Source organism: Lepidochelys kempii, chromosome 9 (genome assembly GCF_965140285.1).
Source record: "Lepidochelys kempii isolate rLepKem1 chromosome 9, rLepKem1.hap1, whole genome shotgun sequence".
Classification (NCBI taxonomy): Eukaryota; Metazoa; Chordata; order Testudines; family Cheloniidae; genus Lepidochelys; species Lepidochelys kempii.
Genome location: NC_136388.1, coordinates 55,270,607 through 55,287,079, shown reverse-complemented (window position 1 = coordinate 55,287,079; position 16,473 = coordinate 55,270,607). Strand labels below are relative to the sequence as shown.

General features: G+C 47.0%; 1 protein-coding gene across 19 annotated transcripts in view; it reads left to right on the top strand.

Moving 5' to 3' along the window:
- FARP2 (FERM, ARH/RhoGEF and pleckstrin domain protein 2) overlaps positions 1-16,473 on the top strand; it is a 272,156-nt gene that overhangs the window by 171,593 nt on the left and 84,090 nt on the right. For all 19 annotated transcript variants that reach the window (XR_012160855.1, XR_012160856.2, XR_012160858.2 and 16 more), the window contains one exon: positions 6,092-6,187. Coding sequence is in view for 15 of the 19 variants with exons in the window: in XM_073360436.2 (XP_073216537.1) it covers positions 6,092-6,187 (96 nt within the window). In the remaining 4 variants the exon portion in view is untranslated. The remainder of the gene's footprint in view (positions 1-6,091; positions 6,188-16,473) is intronic.

Sequence of the window (16,473 nt, the reverse complement as noted above, 5' to 3'; positions counted from 1 at the left end):
AGAGTACGCCTGGCTGCCATCTCGGCTTTCCCCCTGGGGGTACAGGGCTGCTTGGTTTTTGCTAACCCCCTGGTTAGTCGCTTCCTGAAAGGCTTGGGATCTTAACTTGGTCCTCTCTAGGCTCATGGGGCATACCTTTGAGCCTCTAGCAGCATGCTTCCTGCTCTACCTCTTCTACAAGGTCACATTTCTGGTGGCGATAACTTCAGCCTGGAGGGTGTCTGAGCTTAGGGCTCTAACGTCCGAGCCTGCCTACACCGTGTTTTTTAAGGACAAGATTCAGCTCAGACCCATCTGGCCTTCCTCCCGAAGGTGGTATCGCAGTTCCACATCAACCAGGAAATTTTCCTCCTGGTGTTCTACCCCAAGCCTCATGCGAGTAGCATGGAGCAGAGACTCCACACCCTTGACGTCAGCAGAGTACTGGCTTTTTAAGTAGAAAGGACGAAACCGTTCAGGAAGTAGGTACAGCTCTTTGTCGCGGTAGCAGACAGAATGAAGGGCCAGCCTGTTTCGACACAGTGCATTTCATCATGGATTGTGGCCTGCATTACCGAGTGCTATAATCTAACAGGGATCCCAGTGCCCCCAATAACGGTGCACTCTACAAGAGCACAAGCTTCATCAACAGTTTTCCTGGCCCAAGTCCCCACCCAGGAAATTTGCAGGGCGGCGACATGGTCATCGATACACACTTTCGCTACACACTACGCAATTACTAGACAGGCCAGAGTCAGTGGACAGCTCCTACTCCACCTCCTAATTTTGCTTGGGAGTCACCTGACTGGGATCAATATGAACAGCACTCGAAGAAGAAAAAGTGGTTACTCACCTTCTCGTAACTGTTGTTCTTCGAGATGTGTTGTTCATGTCCATTCCAATACCCACCCTTCTACCCCTCTGGCAGAGTAGCCGGCAAGATGAAACTGAAGGGGTGGTGGGTCAGTAGGGCTATATACTAGGCGCCATAAGGGCACGACTCCAGAGGGCGCGCAGACTGATCCGACGGATGCTGCTAAGGGAAAAATCTTCTGGCCATCGTGCACGTGTGCTCGCACCTGATAGGAAGGGACATGAACAACACATCTCAAAGAGCAACAGTTATGAGAAGGTGAGTAACCATTCTTTTTGTCCCTCGATTGCCAGGATGCCTACTTTCACATCTCGATCCTACTAGCTCACAGACCATTTCTCAGGTTCGCTCTGGGACACGACCATTATCAGTACAGAGTCCTCCCCTTTGGGCTGTCATCAGCGCCAAGAATATTTTCCAAAGTTCTCTCAGAGGTAGCTGTTCACTTATGCTTGCAAGGCATAATGGTTTACTCAGAACAGGACATCTGTCTCCTCAGAGCCCCATCTCTGGAAGAGGACATCTACACTACAATACATTTGTTCACACAACTGGGTTTTACAGATCAACACCCAGAAATCAAACCTTACCCCAGTGCAATGCCTGGAATTCATAGGGGCTGACCTAGGGCCCTGTTGGGGGGTATGCTCACCCTGTTCCTCTTTGGAGAATGTAGGGGGATGATCATGGTTGCGATACCACTTTGCTAGCAGTCTACCATACTGTTCTTAGGCTGACAGCAGTAAGGCTCGCAGGTCAGAGGGGAGGGATAGCTCAGTGGTTTGAGCATTGGCCTGCTAAACCCAGGGTCGTGAGTTCAATCCTTGAGGGGGCCGTTTAGGGATCTGGGTCAAAAATTGGGGATTGGTCCTGCTTTGAGCAGGGGGTTGGATTAGATGACCTTCTGAGGTCCCTCCAACCCTGATATTCTAAGATTCTATGACTGACTGCCCTCGGCTTCAGGACTTAAGAGATACCAACCTGACACAGCTTGCGATGTGTCTGCTGATCTCTCTCCCGACCTATCTGCACCTCCTTTCACAGGCTCCTGCTTGGTTCCAGCACCTAGAAAGTTCACGCTTAAAGGAGGTACAGGAGGTTCTGTTTACACAGTACAAAGCCCTCCACACAACGTACTTACTGTCAGAAATGGTCCAGGTTTCAGATTTGATGCATGTCCCAACAAATCTCTCCAGCCTCAGTAACTCTTCCACATATTTTAGTCTATGCTCTGACCCTTAAAAAGTCAGGATTATTCCTAAGCTCTCTTAGGGTCCATCTATCAGCTATTACAGCCTTTTATTGGTGCTGTCACACCCAACCACAAAAAGATTCCTTAAGGGTATCATAAATCTCTTCCCTCAAACTCGATTCCCTACGCTTATGTCGGAGCTAAACCTGGTTAAGAAAGGGCTGATTAGGCCCCCGCTTTGAACCAGTGGCCACCTGTTTGCTTAGATACCTGTCAGTGAAAACGGCCTTCCTGATAACAATTACCTCAGCCAGAAGAATAGGAGAGATAGCAGCTCTGATGACGCATCCCCCTTAAACAATATTCTTTCCAGACAAGGTTTTACCCAGGCTGCATCCAAAATGCATCCCTAAGGTAACCTCCCTGTTTCACATGAATCAATCAATTCACTTTCCAATCTTCTACGCCAAGCCTCACCAAGACAATAGGGAGGTTATACTACATTCCCCAGATGTCAGGAGAGCCATGGCCTTCTACCTTGATAGGACAAAGGCCTTCAGGAAGTCCCCTAGACTTTTCACCTCTGTGGTGGAAGGATCCAAGGGCTCAGCAATATCAGCCCAAAGATTCTCTTAAGTCTTAAGAGCATCTTCGCAAGCAGGCTGGCTAACCCAGTGAGGAGGGCTTTAAACTAGGTTCACCGGGAGAAGGAGACCAAAGCCCTGAGGTAAATGGGGAAGTGGGATACCGGGTGGAAGCACAAGCAGCAGAGTGCAAGAGGGGAGGGCTCCTGCCTCATACTGAGAAAGCGAGACAATCAGCAAGTTATCTCAAGTGCCTATACACAAATGCAAGAAGCCTGGGAAACAAGCAGGGAGAACTGGAAGTCCTGGCACAGTCAAGGAATTATGATGTGATTGGAATCACAGAGGCTTGGTGGGATAACTCATATGACTGGAGTACTGTCATGGATGGATATAAACTGTTCAGGAAGGACAGGCAGGGCAGAAAAGGTGGGGGAGTTGCACTGTATGTAAGAGAACAGTATGACTGCTCAGAGCTCCGGTATGAAACTACAGAAAAACCTGAGAGTCTCTGGATTAAGCTTAGAAGTGTGAGCAACAAAGGTGATGTTGTGATGGGAGTCTGCTATAGAGCACCAGACCAGGGGGATGAGGTGGACGAAGCTTTCTTCTGGCAACTAATGGAAGTTACTAGATTGCAGGCCCTGGTTCTCATGGGAGACTTCAATCACCCTGATATCTGCTGGGAGACCAATACAGCAATGCACAAACAATCCAAGTTGTTTTTGGAAAGTGTAGGGGACAATTTCCTGGTGCAAGTGCTGGAGGAACCAACCAGGGGCAGAGCTCTTCTTGACCTGCTGCTCACAAACTGGGAAGAATTAGTAGGGGAAGCAAAAGTGGATGGGAACCTGGGAGGCAGTGACCATGAGATGGTCGAGTTCAGGATCCTGACACAGGGAAGAAAGGAGAGCAGCAGAATACAGACCCTGGACTTCAGAAAAGCAGACTTTGACTCCCTCAGGGAACTGATGGTCAGGATCCCCTGGGAGAATAACATGAGGGGGAAAGGAGTCCAGGAGAGCTGGCTGTATTTTAAAGAATCCTTATTGAGGTCACAGGAACATACCATTCCGATGTGTAGAAAGAATAGTAAATATGGCAGGTGGCCAGCTTGACTTAACAGTGAAATCCTTGCTGATGTTAAACACGAAAAAGAAGCTTACAAGAAGTGGAAGATTGGACAAATGACCAGGGAGGAGTATAAAAATATTGCTCAGGCATGCAGGAGTGAAATCAGGAAGGCCAAATCACACCTGGAGTTGCAGCTAGCAAGAGAAGTTAAGAGTAACAAGAAGGGTTTCTTCAGGTATGTTAGCAACAAGAAGAAAGTCAAGGAAAGTATGGTCCCCTTACTGAATGAGGGAGGCAACCTAGTGACAGAGGATGTGGAAAAAGCTAATGTACTCAATGCTTTTTTTGCCTCTGTCTTCACAAACAAGGTCAGCTCCCAGACTACTGCCCTGGGCAGCACAGCATGGGGAGGAGGTCACTAGCCCTCTGTGGAGAACAAAGTGGTTCGGGATTATTTAGAAAAGCTGGACGAGCACAAGTCCATGGGGCCAGGTGCACTGCATCCGAGAGTGCTAACGGAGTTGGTGGATGTGATTGCAAAGCCATTGGCCATTATCTTTGAAAATTCATGGCGATTGGGGGAGGTCCCGGACGACTGGAAAAAGGCTAATGTAGTGCCCATCTTTAAAAAAGGGAAAAAGGTGGATCTGGGGAATTACAAGCCAGTCAACCTAACCTCAGACCCTGGAAAAATCGTGTAGCAGGTTGTCAAGGAATTAATTCTGAAGCACTTAGAGGAGAGGAAAGTGATGAGGAACAGTCAGCACGGATTCACCAAGGGCAAGTCATGCCTGACTAATCTAATTGCCTTCTATGATGATATAACTGGCTCTGTGGATGAGGGGAAAGCAGTGGATGTGTTATTCCTTGACTTTAGCAAAGCTTGTGACATGGTCTCCCACAGTATTCTTGCCAGCACGTTAAAGAAGTATGGGCTGGATGAATGGACTCTAAGGTGGATAGAAAGCTGGCTAGATTGTCAGGCTCAAAGGGTAGTGATCAATGGCTCCATGTCTAGTTGGCAGTCAGTGTCAAGCGGAGTGCCCCAAGGGTTGATCCTGGGGCTGGTTTGGTTCAATATCTTCATTAATGATCTGGAGGATGGGATTAATTGCACCCTCAGCAAGTTTCCAGATGACACTAAACTGGGAGGAGTGGTAGATACACTGGAGAGGAGGATGGGGAGGGATAGCTCAGTGGTTTGAGCATTGGCCTGTTAAACCCAGGGTTGTGAGTTCAATGCTTGAGGGGGCCATTTAGGGATCCGGGCAAAAATTGGGGATTGGTCCTGCTTTGAGCAGGGGATTGGACTAGATGACCTCCTGAGGTCCCTTCCAACCCTGATATTCTATGATTAAGTGAGTCTTGAATTGCATCAGACAGTGCTACCAAATTCTTAACATGACCTCCTGCCCCGACCACCGATCTGTACACGTTCCACAAGATTGATCTCCTCATCTGTTGCTTTTTTCAAGGATGCCCCATCACAGAGATCTGCAGAGTGGGGACATGGGCATCAGTACACACTTTTGCAGAACGCTAAACAATCACTGGGGACTCCACCTCCGATGCCATCTTCGCCATCACAGTACTGTCATCTGTAACTGACCTGACTCCGAAGTCCCAGCCCTCCAAAAGGGGTACTGCTTGGGAGTCACCTAAAGTGGAGTACGCATCGAGATCCTACTCGAAGAAGAAGTTACTCACCTTGTGCAGTAACGATGGTTCTTCAAGATGTGTCCCTCTGTGGGTGCTCCACAACCTGCTCTCCTCCCTTTTAATTCGGAGTTCTCATTTATGACTCGGCGGTTGAGAAGGCATTGAGGACGATTAGCCTGTGCGCACTGGCTAGACTCATGGCACAGTACAAGGAGAGATCGTGCATGTGCGGGCCCAATGGACACTGCTACTGAAGTTCTCCGATCAGCAGCACAGGGATGTAGACACACCTATGGTGGACCATCCATAGGGGGACACATCTCGAAGAAGCATCGTTACTGCACAAGATGACTAACTTCTACTTCTGAAGATATTGATAGCACCTGAGAAACTCAACCCAGGTGAACAGTTAAATTGGATTTCGTAGAGTTGCCCTTGGGTAGAATGAATAACAGAAAATTTACAAAAAAACAAAAATACCTATCTAAAACTTATATATACCACAAAGTACCTGATATTGTCCTTCAATATCTGCTTGAAGACTATGTTTTCTATTAATCTATGAATGATATTGCAAAGCAGCTAAAGCCTGATCAAAGGAATAAATTGAAAATAGATTTGACTACAATGAATTGTGGGGGCAAGGAGGGACATTTGTTGCTGTTTAAGATACAACTTGACAGTGTAAACATTTCTTGCTAGCCATAAATAATTTTGTTTTTCATTTAGGGTACCACAAAAATCAACACCTTCAACTGGTCTAAAGTCCGTAAATTAAGCTTCAAGAGAAAAAGGTTTCTTATCAAGCTCCACCCAGAAGTCCATGTAAGTCTAGTCATACCTATAGCCATGGCACTGTTTGAAAGAAGTCTTCTAAATGTTAGTAGAAATGCTTAAGTCTATAATTTTGTAAAGCAAGTGGATGTATCCTTTTGTAAAGCAAGTGGATTTTATCGTAAAGGATACTTTTTGGCTTCATCCTTCAGTTATTGTAGTAAAGGTCTCCCCCCACCTCCTTAATATCCCTACTTTTCTCTTTTAAGGTTTTCCACTTCCTGTATCTGTCTTGGCCCTCATTAGACATAAGCAAGTGTATTTTAAAATATCAAATAGTAACAAGAGTTATGAGTAAATTATTCAGTATGTAATTCCTGTGTATTTTCTTTTTAATAGGAGTGTTGCTTATAGTACTTTTGCTTCAGATGTAAATTTGCCTACAGCTAAAACTAGTGTTTTGGGGCCTTGTGCTCCCTTTGCTGCATGGTGGGGAGAGAAACAAAAGTTTACAAAAGAGGTCTGTTTGGATTGGGTGATGAGGATGAGAGACTGTTAGGCAGGCCTACCACCAACTGTGAAGTGCTGGCCAATCCTGTTTACAGTGACATGTGTTGTCAAATATGCAAGACTGAAGAAGGCATGGCCAGCCATAAGGGGTCAGAATTTCTGAGCAGACACTCTATACACCATGAGCCCAGAACTTTGGAGCTCAATTATGGGGCAAATTGCCACTTGGGAGCTAATGCTGCTTGTTTCAGCTTGCTGCTAGTTTTTTTCTGTGGCTTTAATGTACTTCTGAGTGTTATGTAGTATGTAGTTGTGGCAGCTGTGTGAGTCATGCCGCCCATTGCTGGAGTTAAGGGTATGAGAGGTTCATAAAAGAGCAGGCACTCCTGCAGCAGATGTTTGGAGATCTGTAGGGTTTGGGGCCAGAATTTGCTTCAGATTCCTGGGCTCCACATGGTTGCCAGATTACAGACTGCACCTGCACGCCATTGCTAATCACATATGAAAGGGGAGAATGTGGCATGTTTACCCCAATTTACAGCCCCCTAAATTTTTGCAGTAAACTTTTTTCTTCTGTAGGTTTTTCATGGAAGGGAATGAACAGAAATATCCAAAACTGGAGACATGGTAGTAATGGGAGACTTTAACTACCCAGACATCTGTTTGAAAAGTAGTATGACAAAATACATTTCCAAAAAATTCTTGGAACGTATTAGGGACAAATTCGTGTTTTAGAAAGTGGAGGAAGTAACCAGGGAAACAGTCATTTGAGACTTGATTCTGATCAACACGAAGGAATTAGTAGTGAATCTGAAAGTGGAAGACAGTATGGGTGAAAATGGTCATGAAATAATAGATTTCATGATCCTAAGAAAAGGAAGGAGTGAGAGCAGCAGAATAAGGACAATGGACTTCAAAAAAGCAGACTTTAACAAACTCAGAACTGGGAAGAAAATCTAAGGGATAAAGGAGTTCAGGATAGCTGGCAGTTTCTTAAGGAGACAATATTGAACTTACAACTGCAAACTATCCTGATGCAAAGGAAAGATAGGAAGACTACTAAGAGGCCAATATGGCTCTATCAGGAGCTCTTTAATGACCTGAAGGTCAAAAAGGAAACCTATAAAAAGTGAAAACATGGACAAATCGCTAAGGAGGAGCACCAAAGAATAACATGAACAAAATCAGGGACAAAATCAGAAAGACTTAGGCACAAAATGAGTTATACTTAGAAAGGAACATAAAAACGAATAAGAAGAGGTTCTTTAAACACATTAGAAGCAAGGGAAAGACTAAGGAAAGTGTAGGCCCTCTACTTAGTGGGGAAGGAGAGCTAATAACTGATGGCATCAATAAGGCTGAGTTGTTTAATACGTCTTTTGCTTCAGTCTTCACTAAAAAGGTTAATAGTGACCAGATACTCAAAATAATATTAATGACAAGGGGGAAGGAGTGGAAGCCAAAATAGGGAAAGGTTAAACAATATTCAGATAAGTTAGATGTATGTTGGCAGGGCCCAATGAAATTCATCCTAGGGTACTTAAGGAACTAGCTACAGCAATTTTGAACTGTTAGCAATTACCTTTTGAGAACTCAGGGTGTGGTCTCCGAGGACAGGAAAAAGGCCAACATAGTACCTATCTTAAAAAAGGGGAACAAAGACAACTTGGGAAATTATAGACTAGTCAGCCTAACTTTGAAACATAGAAAGATACTGGAACAAATTATTAAACAATCAAGCTGTAAGCACATAAAGGATAATAGTTATAAGGAATAGCCAGCATGGATTTGTCAAAAATAAATCATGCCAAGTCAACTTAATTTCTTCTTTGATGGGGTTACTGGCGGAGTGGATAGGAGCGAGTGGTATTATCTTGATTTTAGTAAAGATTTAGACATAGTCCCACATGAACAAACTAAAGAAATATGGCTAAAATAAATTACTGTAAGGTGGGTGAACAACTGGTTGAAAGACCATACTCAAAAAGTAGTTATCAATGGTTGGCTGTAAAACTAAGAGGATGTATTTGGTGGGGTCCCAGAGAGTCAGCCCTGGGTCTAGTAATATTCAGTATTTTTACTAATTACTTGGATAATGGGGTGGATGGTATACTTAAAAAATTTGTGGATGACACCATGCTGGGAGAAGATGCAAACACTTCGGGGGACAGGATTAGAATTCAAACTGACCTTGAAAAATTGGAGAATTGGTCTGAATTTAACAAGATGAAATTCAATAAGGATAAGGCAAAGTACTGTAGTCATGGCATCTAGCAAGTACTTCACTTAAGAAGGAAAAATCAAATGCCACAACAGCAAAATGGGGACTAACTGGCTAAGTGGTAGTACTGCTAAAAAGGACCTGGGGTTATAGTGCATCACAAATTGAATATGCATGAACAATGTGATGTGGTTGCAAAAAAAAAAGGCTCATATTAATGTATTAAAAGGAGCGTTGTATGTAAGACATGGGAGGTCATTGTTCCACTCTACTTGGCTCTGGTGAGGCCTCACCTGGAGTACGGTGTCCAATTCTGGGCACCACACTAGGAAAGATGTGAACAAACTGAGAAGAGTCCAAAGGAAAGCACCCAAAATGATAAAGGTTTTAGAAAACCTGATCTTTGAGGAGAGGTTAAGAAAAGGCATGTTTTGAGAAAAGAAGACCAGGTGGGAGGGGGGACCTGAGAAGAGTATTCAAATATGCTAAAGACTGTGATCAGTTATTCGCCATGTACATTGAAGGTAGGACAAGAAGTAGTGGGCTTAATTTGCAACAAGAGGGATTTAGGTTAGGAATTAGGAAAAACTGTCTAACTATATGGGTAGTTAAGCTCTGGAATAGGTTTCCCAAGGAAGTTCGTGGAATCCCTGTCATTAAATCAATACCACATTTAGATGGAGTCTATGCAGTACACAGAATTACCATTGAATTAAAGTTATACTTAAATCTCATGATTTTAATATTGAAGCTTATGTCAAAAAGTTGTTTGCATATTTGATTTCAATAGACACAATTTTTTTCTGGTAAATTCATAGTATTTTAGAGTGTGTAGTTACAGAACAGTGCTGTCTGTGAGCCCAGTTACTATAATTTTATGGTAGGTGTGTTGAGGAATATAATTGCACCTGAGGGTTCTTTGAGTGCTTGCTCATGTCGATTCCATTCTAGGTTTGTGCACGCCCATGTGCACAGTTGTCAGAGACTTTTGCCTTAGCAGTATCTGTAGGGTCAGCTGTGGTGCCCCCTTGAGTGCTGTGCTCATGTGTCAGTATATCAGGCACTGCTGGCCCCTATGCCCTCTCGGTTCCTTCTTACCGCCCATGGTGGTTGGTCAGAGCACCTCTCTCTCCCTTGCTTCGCAAGTGGTCAGTGGTTTTTCCTACTCTTCAAACCTCGTGTTTCAGCTGTAAATAGTTTGATATATTGTAGATTAGTTAGTAAGTAGCTGTTAAGTACTGTAGTTAATTAGGGTCCAGATGGGGACTTTGCCCTAGGCAGGGCATGCCCTGGTCTCTGGGTTTTAAGCCCTGCTCTGACTGCAACAGGTCTATGCCTGTTAGTGTCCCGTGTGGTAGCTGTCTGAAGTGCCTGAGGGAATCCCACGTTAAAGAAAAATATCACATCTGTAAGAACTTTCCTCCCAGGACATAGAAAGAACATGACATTCGCTTGAGGGCCCTCCTCACGGAGGCCACTCTTCATCCAGCCTCGGAGTCAGCCTGGCTAGACACAACACCCAGCACTTTGGCCTCGGTGAGTAGTGCTCCCCTAGCACCGGGCTTTCCCCGGCACTGGTCCCCTTTGCTGGTGCCAAGAAAAAGATCAAAAAGAGGGACCCGGCACTGAGCAAGTTGGACCAAGGAGCATTGGGCAAAGGCCAAGGCTTGAGCCACGTCCCTGAGACAACGTCCTTACCCCACTAAGGGATCCGCCACTGACTCCAGGGAGCAGGAGGGGACCTAGACTGATGGCTCAGTCAACACCTTATCAGCTCCTGGCACCCAGAGAACAAAGGACTCTTCCACCCCAGCCGGCACCACGTGCGGTGTTGGAGCCAGTGAAGGCTCCCTACGAGGGCAAGCCAGCCATTAAAGCCTCCCAGAAGGCGAGTGAGCACCACCAGTCTCTGGAGCCAAGGCAGAGCCCTTTGTCGCCATCCCTTAGTCTCTGCATCAGCCCAGGTCACCGGTTCACTGCTTCAGATTGCTGGTACCATGCTCCTGATCTCTGCCCTTGTGCTGGGCCTCACCAGAGGGAAGCACCGGACGCCGTACAGACAGCTCTGGTCATCTTCGTGCCAACGGTCAGTGTCACCGAGACCTCAGGGATGCTCCCCAACAAGGCACCATTCCCTCTACTCCCAGCACTGGTCTGACTATTTGAGCCACTGGCCACACATAGAGACAGTTAGCTGCTAGTCTCAGGTGTTGATGGCCCCGCCCTGGTCACTGGAGGATTTCTATGGCATGGAGAGGGAGTTCAGCCCCTTGCCGAGACAGTACCATTGCGACTGGGCTCCGGACGTTGCATCCGCCTCAGAGATACCAACCTGGCAGCAGGGCCAGTGGGCAGTGCAATAGCCTTACTAGAATGCCTGGGGAATGCCAGTTATACCTATGCCCCTGTCTCACCAGTCATCGGTTGCCGTGTCAGACAGATTCCAATAGACACTGGCGGCACCAGGCTTGGTGCAGGAAGTGCTGGAAGGCACTGAGATGGAGTGACAGGTACCCACCCGAGACCCCCTACCTGTGCAGGGGATGTTGCCCCGGGCCCTCCCCTGGTGGTTCAGTCATCATTGTCCTCTCCAGACAAGTTGGTGGTGGAACCCTCCCGTGCGAGCCCACTGGACGACTTTAAGGAGCACCAAGTCCTGCTCCAACGGGTGGCTGCTAACTTAGGCCTAGAGGCGGAAGAGATGACAGAGCAATCAGACACTTTGTTCAATGTGCTCTCTGCATCCACCACTGCACGTGTTGCGCTCCTGGTGCCCAAAGGGATCCTGAACATTGCCAAAGCCCTCTGTCAAAGCCTGTTCTCCATCCCACCCACTTCCAAGAGGTCCAAGAAAAATTTTGTCCCTGCCAAGGGGTTTGAATACTTATATACCCACCTGCTCCCGGGGTCATTGGTTGTGTCAACGGCCAACAAAAAGGACAAGCAAGGACATGCTAGTTCCACTCCCAAAAATAAGGAGGCCAACAGACTGGACCTTTTTGGGAGGAAAATGTATTCCATGGCCAGTCTCCAATTCCGGGTCGCGAACCACCAGGTTCTTTTGGGTGTTATAATTTTAACCTGTGGGACTCCCTCCACAAGTTTAAAGATTCCTTGCCCCACGAGGTGGCCCAAGAGTTTGGGGCCCTTGTTGAGGAGTTACAGCAGCGGCTGAGTGTTCCCTCCAGATTGCCTGGGATGCGGATGATTCGGCAGCTGGGGTGGTTGCCTTGGTGGTGGTCATGAGGCGCAGTTCCTGTCTTCAGACCGCCGGCTTTTTCCAGGAGTTGCAGTCCTCCATAAAAGATCTCCTGTTGGATGAAGTTGGGCTGTTTTCGGAACAGATGAACTCGAGGCTGCGTGGTCTGAAGGACGCTCGGGCCACCCTCCGCTCCCTGGGGCTGGATACACCTCAGTCAGCGAGGAAGCAATTCTGGCTGACCCCGCCGCCAAGGCCCTGGTAGCCTCAGCAGGGATCTGCGAGGAGAAGGGACACTGGGTTTAGTCGCTGCTGCCTTTCCTCCTCCCGTTCACCTGTGCAACCGAACACCATGGCGGCCAGAAACGGTCATATTGAGGGTTCACTCGAGAGCGATGCCCCAGTCACCTCCTGGCGCCCGCCTTATCTTTTCCTCAGCCATCTCCGTCCCTACTGTTTGGCCTGGTCGAGAGTCACCTTGGACCGTTGGGTGCTAGAAATTGTGTCACTGGGCTACATCCTTCAGTTTTCGGCTATCCCCTCTTCCCCATCCCTCTTCAGGGACCCTTCTCATGAGCAATTCCTCATTGAGGAGGTGGACAACCTCCTACAACTGGGGGGTGGTGGAGGAGGTCCCTCAGGAAATGAGGGGGAAAAGGTTTCTACTCTTGCTATTTCCTGATCCCAAAAGTAAACAAGGGCCTACGACCCATTCTGGACCTGTGACGGCTCAACAAGTATCTCACGAATTTGAAGTTTTGCATGGTATCCTTGGACTCCCTCATCCCCTCCCTGGATCTGGGAGACTGGTCTCTCTACTTGAAAGATACTTATTTCCATATCTCTATCTTCCAAGGACAGAGACAATTCCCTCGTTTTATGGTGGGCCAGCACCATTTCCAGTCCATGGTGCTTCCCTTTGGCCTCTCCTCGGCCTTGTGGGTCTTTACAAAACGTATGGCCCCAGTAGCTGCTTACCTGAGGCATCGGAGGGTCCAGGTCTGTCCTTATCTCAACAATTGGCTCATCAAGGGCAGATTGCAGGATTAAGTGCAGAGCAGCCTCGATCTGGTGTGGCACCTGGGCCTGTTAGTGAACAAAAAGTAATGGACCCTTGTACCAGTGCAATGGGTAGAGTTCATCGGGCAGTCCTTGATTCCACACAGGCCAGGGCATTCCTTCCAGAGGCCCGTTTCTGAGCCATGTCGGATATAATCTCCCATGTGAGGGGCACCTGCTCACCACTGCCTGCACTTGCCTAAGGTTGCTATGCCACATGGCTGCCTGTACTCACATGGTCCATCATGCCCAGCTTCACCTCCGGCTGCTGCGGGCATAGTTGACGTTGGTCTACATCCTCAGCAGCCATGACCTGGACCTGGTAGTCAAGATGCTCGACCACATCCAGTCATCACTGGTGTGGTGGTTGGACCCCAAATTGGTGTTGCAGGGAGTCCCCTTCATGGCCCCACCCCAGTCGCTAACTCTGATGTCTGATGCCTCGGACCTGGGCTGGGGAGCCAACTTGGGTGAGCTCAGTACACCGGGCCATTGGTCAGAAGTCGATGCTTCCTCCACATAAATCATAGAATCATAGAATATCAGGGTTGGAAGGGACCTCAGGAGGTCATCTAGTCCAACCCCCTGCTCAAAGCAGGACCAATCCCCAATTTTTGCCCCAGATCCCTAAATGGCCCCCTCAAGGATTGAACTCACAACCCTGGGTTTAGCAGGCCAACGCTCAAACCACTGAGCTATCCCTCCCCCCCACTATACCAAGCTATACCAAATGTCAGGAGCTCAGGGCAGTCTTTTCGGTCCCAGTTACAAGACCTGCCAGTCTTTTCAGTCCCAGTTACAAGACAAAGTGGTTCAAGTCCTGCTGGACAATATCGCCCCAATGTTTCATATCAACAAGCAAGGCAGAGCCAGGTTGTCAGCCCTCTGCCAGGAAGCCTTCTGGCTCTGGGACTTTTGTGTGCAGCATGCCATTCATCTTGTGGCAGCACACCTCCCAGGAACCAGAAAAGTATCGGCAGATCACCTTAGCAGAACTTTCTCGTCTCGCTACGAGTGGTCACTCCAGCCTGATGTGATCTACTAGAACTTCTGAAAGTGGGGGTCTCCCTCAGTGGATTTGTTCACAACGTGTCAGAACAGGAAGCGTCTGTTACAGGTTCTGCTCGTTTCAGGGGCTCGACAGGTGCTCCTTGCCAGACGCCTTCTTACTTCCATGGTTGAGGGCCTCTGATGTACGCTTTCCTGCTGGTGCTGTTGTTTCACAGAGTCCTCATTAAGATCAAGCAGAACAAGGCCAAGGTTATCCTGATAGCCCTGGCTTGGCCTCGCCAGCACCGGTTCAGCTGATGGACCTGCCTGTGACAACCCCGATGCAGTTGCCAGATCTTCTGTTGCAGAATCACAGCCGGCTCCTGCACCTGAATCTGGCAGTGCTGCACTTCACAGTTTGGTTGCTCCGTGGTTAACTACTGAAGAGCAGGAGTGCTCGGCCCGAATCCAGCAGGTCCTACTGGGTAGTAGAAAGCCCTCCACTAGAGTGATCTGTCTTGCCAAATGGAAACGATTCACGTGCTGGGCCTCGGCCCAAGAGGTTAGGCCTGAGCAGCCCTTGCTGCAGTTAATCTTGGACTACCTTATGAACCTGAAGCTCCAGGGTTTGTTCCTTTCATCAGTTAAGGTCCACTTGGTCACTATATCAGCCTTTCACCCTCCATTCCAGGGCAGGTCTGTCTTCACTCATAACCTGACGGTCCGGTTCTTAAAAGGTCTGGAGTGGCTCTACCGCCAAGTCTGGGACTCAGTCCCTCCATGAGACCTGAATCTGGTGCTCGCGTGGCTCATGAAAGCCCGCTTTGACCCCTTTGCACCCTGTTCCCTTCTTGTAACCATGCTTTAGTGGGTCACAACTGAGGATGCCAAATTCAGGACGAACTGCTGAGAAATAGGGCAAACACAACCCAAAACTGGTGGTTATTCTTTTATAAGCTATACCAAACCAGCCACAAAAGTAAACTCCTGTTTCACCACACTGGCTAACAAAAAACCATAAAGGCAGTTTCCTCAGGCATTCCAGTTCTTATATCACCACCAAAAACACTGGATTCAGAGATGAATGGTTCTTTATAACCAGTCTCATCAAATAATAGGTTCTTCTGATCCCAAAGGACCAGCCACACACCCAGATCAATATATATCTTAGATCTTATCCAAAAATCGCGCTGATGCCAATCCCTTAGTATCTAAGATCTAAAGGTTTATTTATAAAAAGAAAGAAAGAAAGGTGAGAGTTAAAATTGGTTAAAGGAATCAGTTACATACAGTAATGGCGAAGTTCTTGGTTCAGTGATGGAATAAACTGCTGGCTTAGGTCAAGTCTCTAGAATACATCCACAGCTTGGATGGATCATTCAGTCCTTTGTTCAGAACTTCAGTTTGTAGCAAAGTTCCTCCAGAGGTAAGTAGCAGGATTGAAGACCAAATAGAGGTGTTTCCAGGGCCTTTTATAACATTTGCCATGTGGAGGGCATCCCATTGTTCCTACTGTGGAAAATTACAGCAACAAGATGGAGTTTGGAGTCACATGGGCAAGTCACATATTCTCTCAGTCATTGCAAGAAACCATTACCTACACTCCAGAGAGCATGTTTACATGACAGTCCACTCAGTGTAGGTGGTCCTTTGTCAACCAAGTGTTTCTTGATGAGCCACTTAATTTGAATAGGCCCTCCAAGATGTGCAGGGCGTTATCTTGTGGGCGTTTCCCCAGGAGCAAACATTTGAAATCCAAGTATAGAGCCAATACTTATAAATTCACATACAAAAATGATACATGCTACAGATTGCATAACCCTAACCAGCAAATCATAACCTTTTCATAGACACCTCACTCGACCTGTATCCTTTTAGATCCTTGTGTGAGCAATGCACTGTAGTGATAGTATTAAAATACTTACATTCTATTTTATATTTAATTACATTTCCTGTATAAACTTGAATGTGATGCTTAGATAAAAAGCTGTTCTTCTTTGAGTAGATGCAACTGTGTATTCTCCCCGCCTTAAATCATGACTGTTTGATGTTCTGGACTTGCAGGATACTTATTTCCACGTAGCGATCCTCCCAAGCCACAGGAAGTTCCTCAGATTTATTGCGGCTGGCTGGCACTACCAGTACATTGTGCAACTTTTTGGCCAGTCTTCCACTCCACAGATTTATATCAAGTGCATGATTGTGGTAGCAGTGTACCTCAGGAACAGGGGAATTCATATCTTTCCATATTTAGATGGTGGGTTATTGAAGGGCAAGTCCAGAGAGGGAGTCCTCTGTCACATTCATGTCACACTATACCTACTCAGTCATCTAGGTCTCATCCTAAACAGCGGAAAG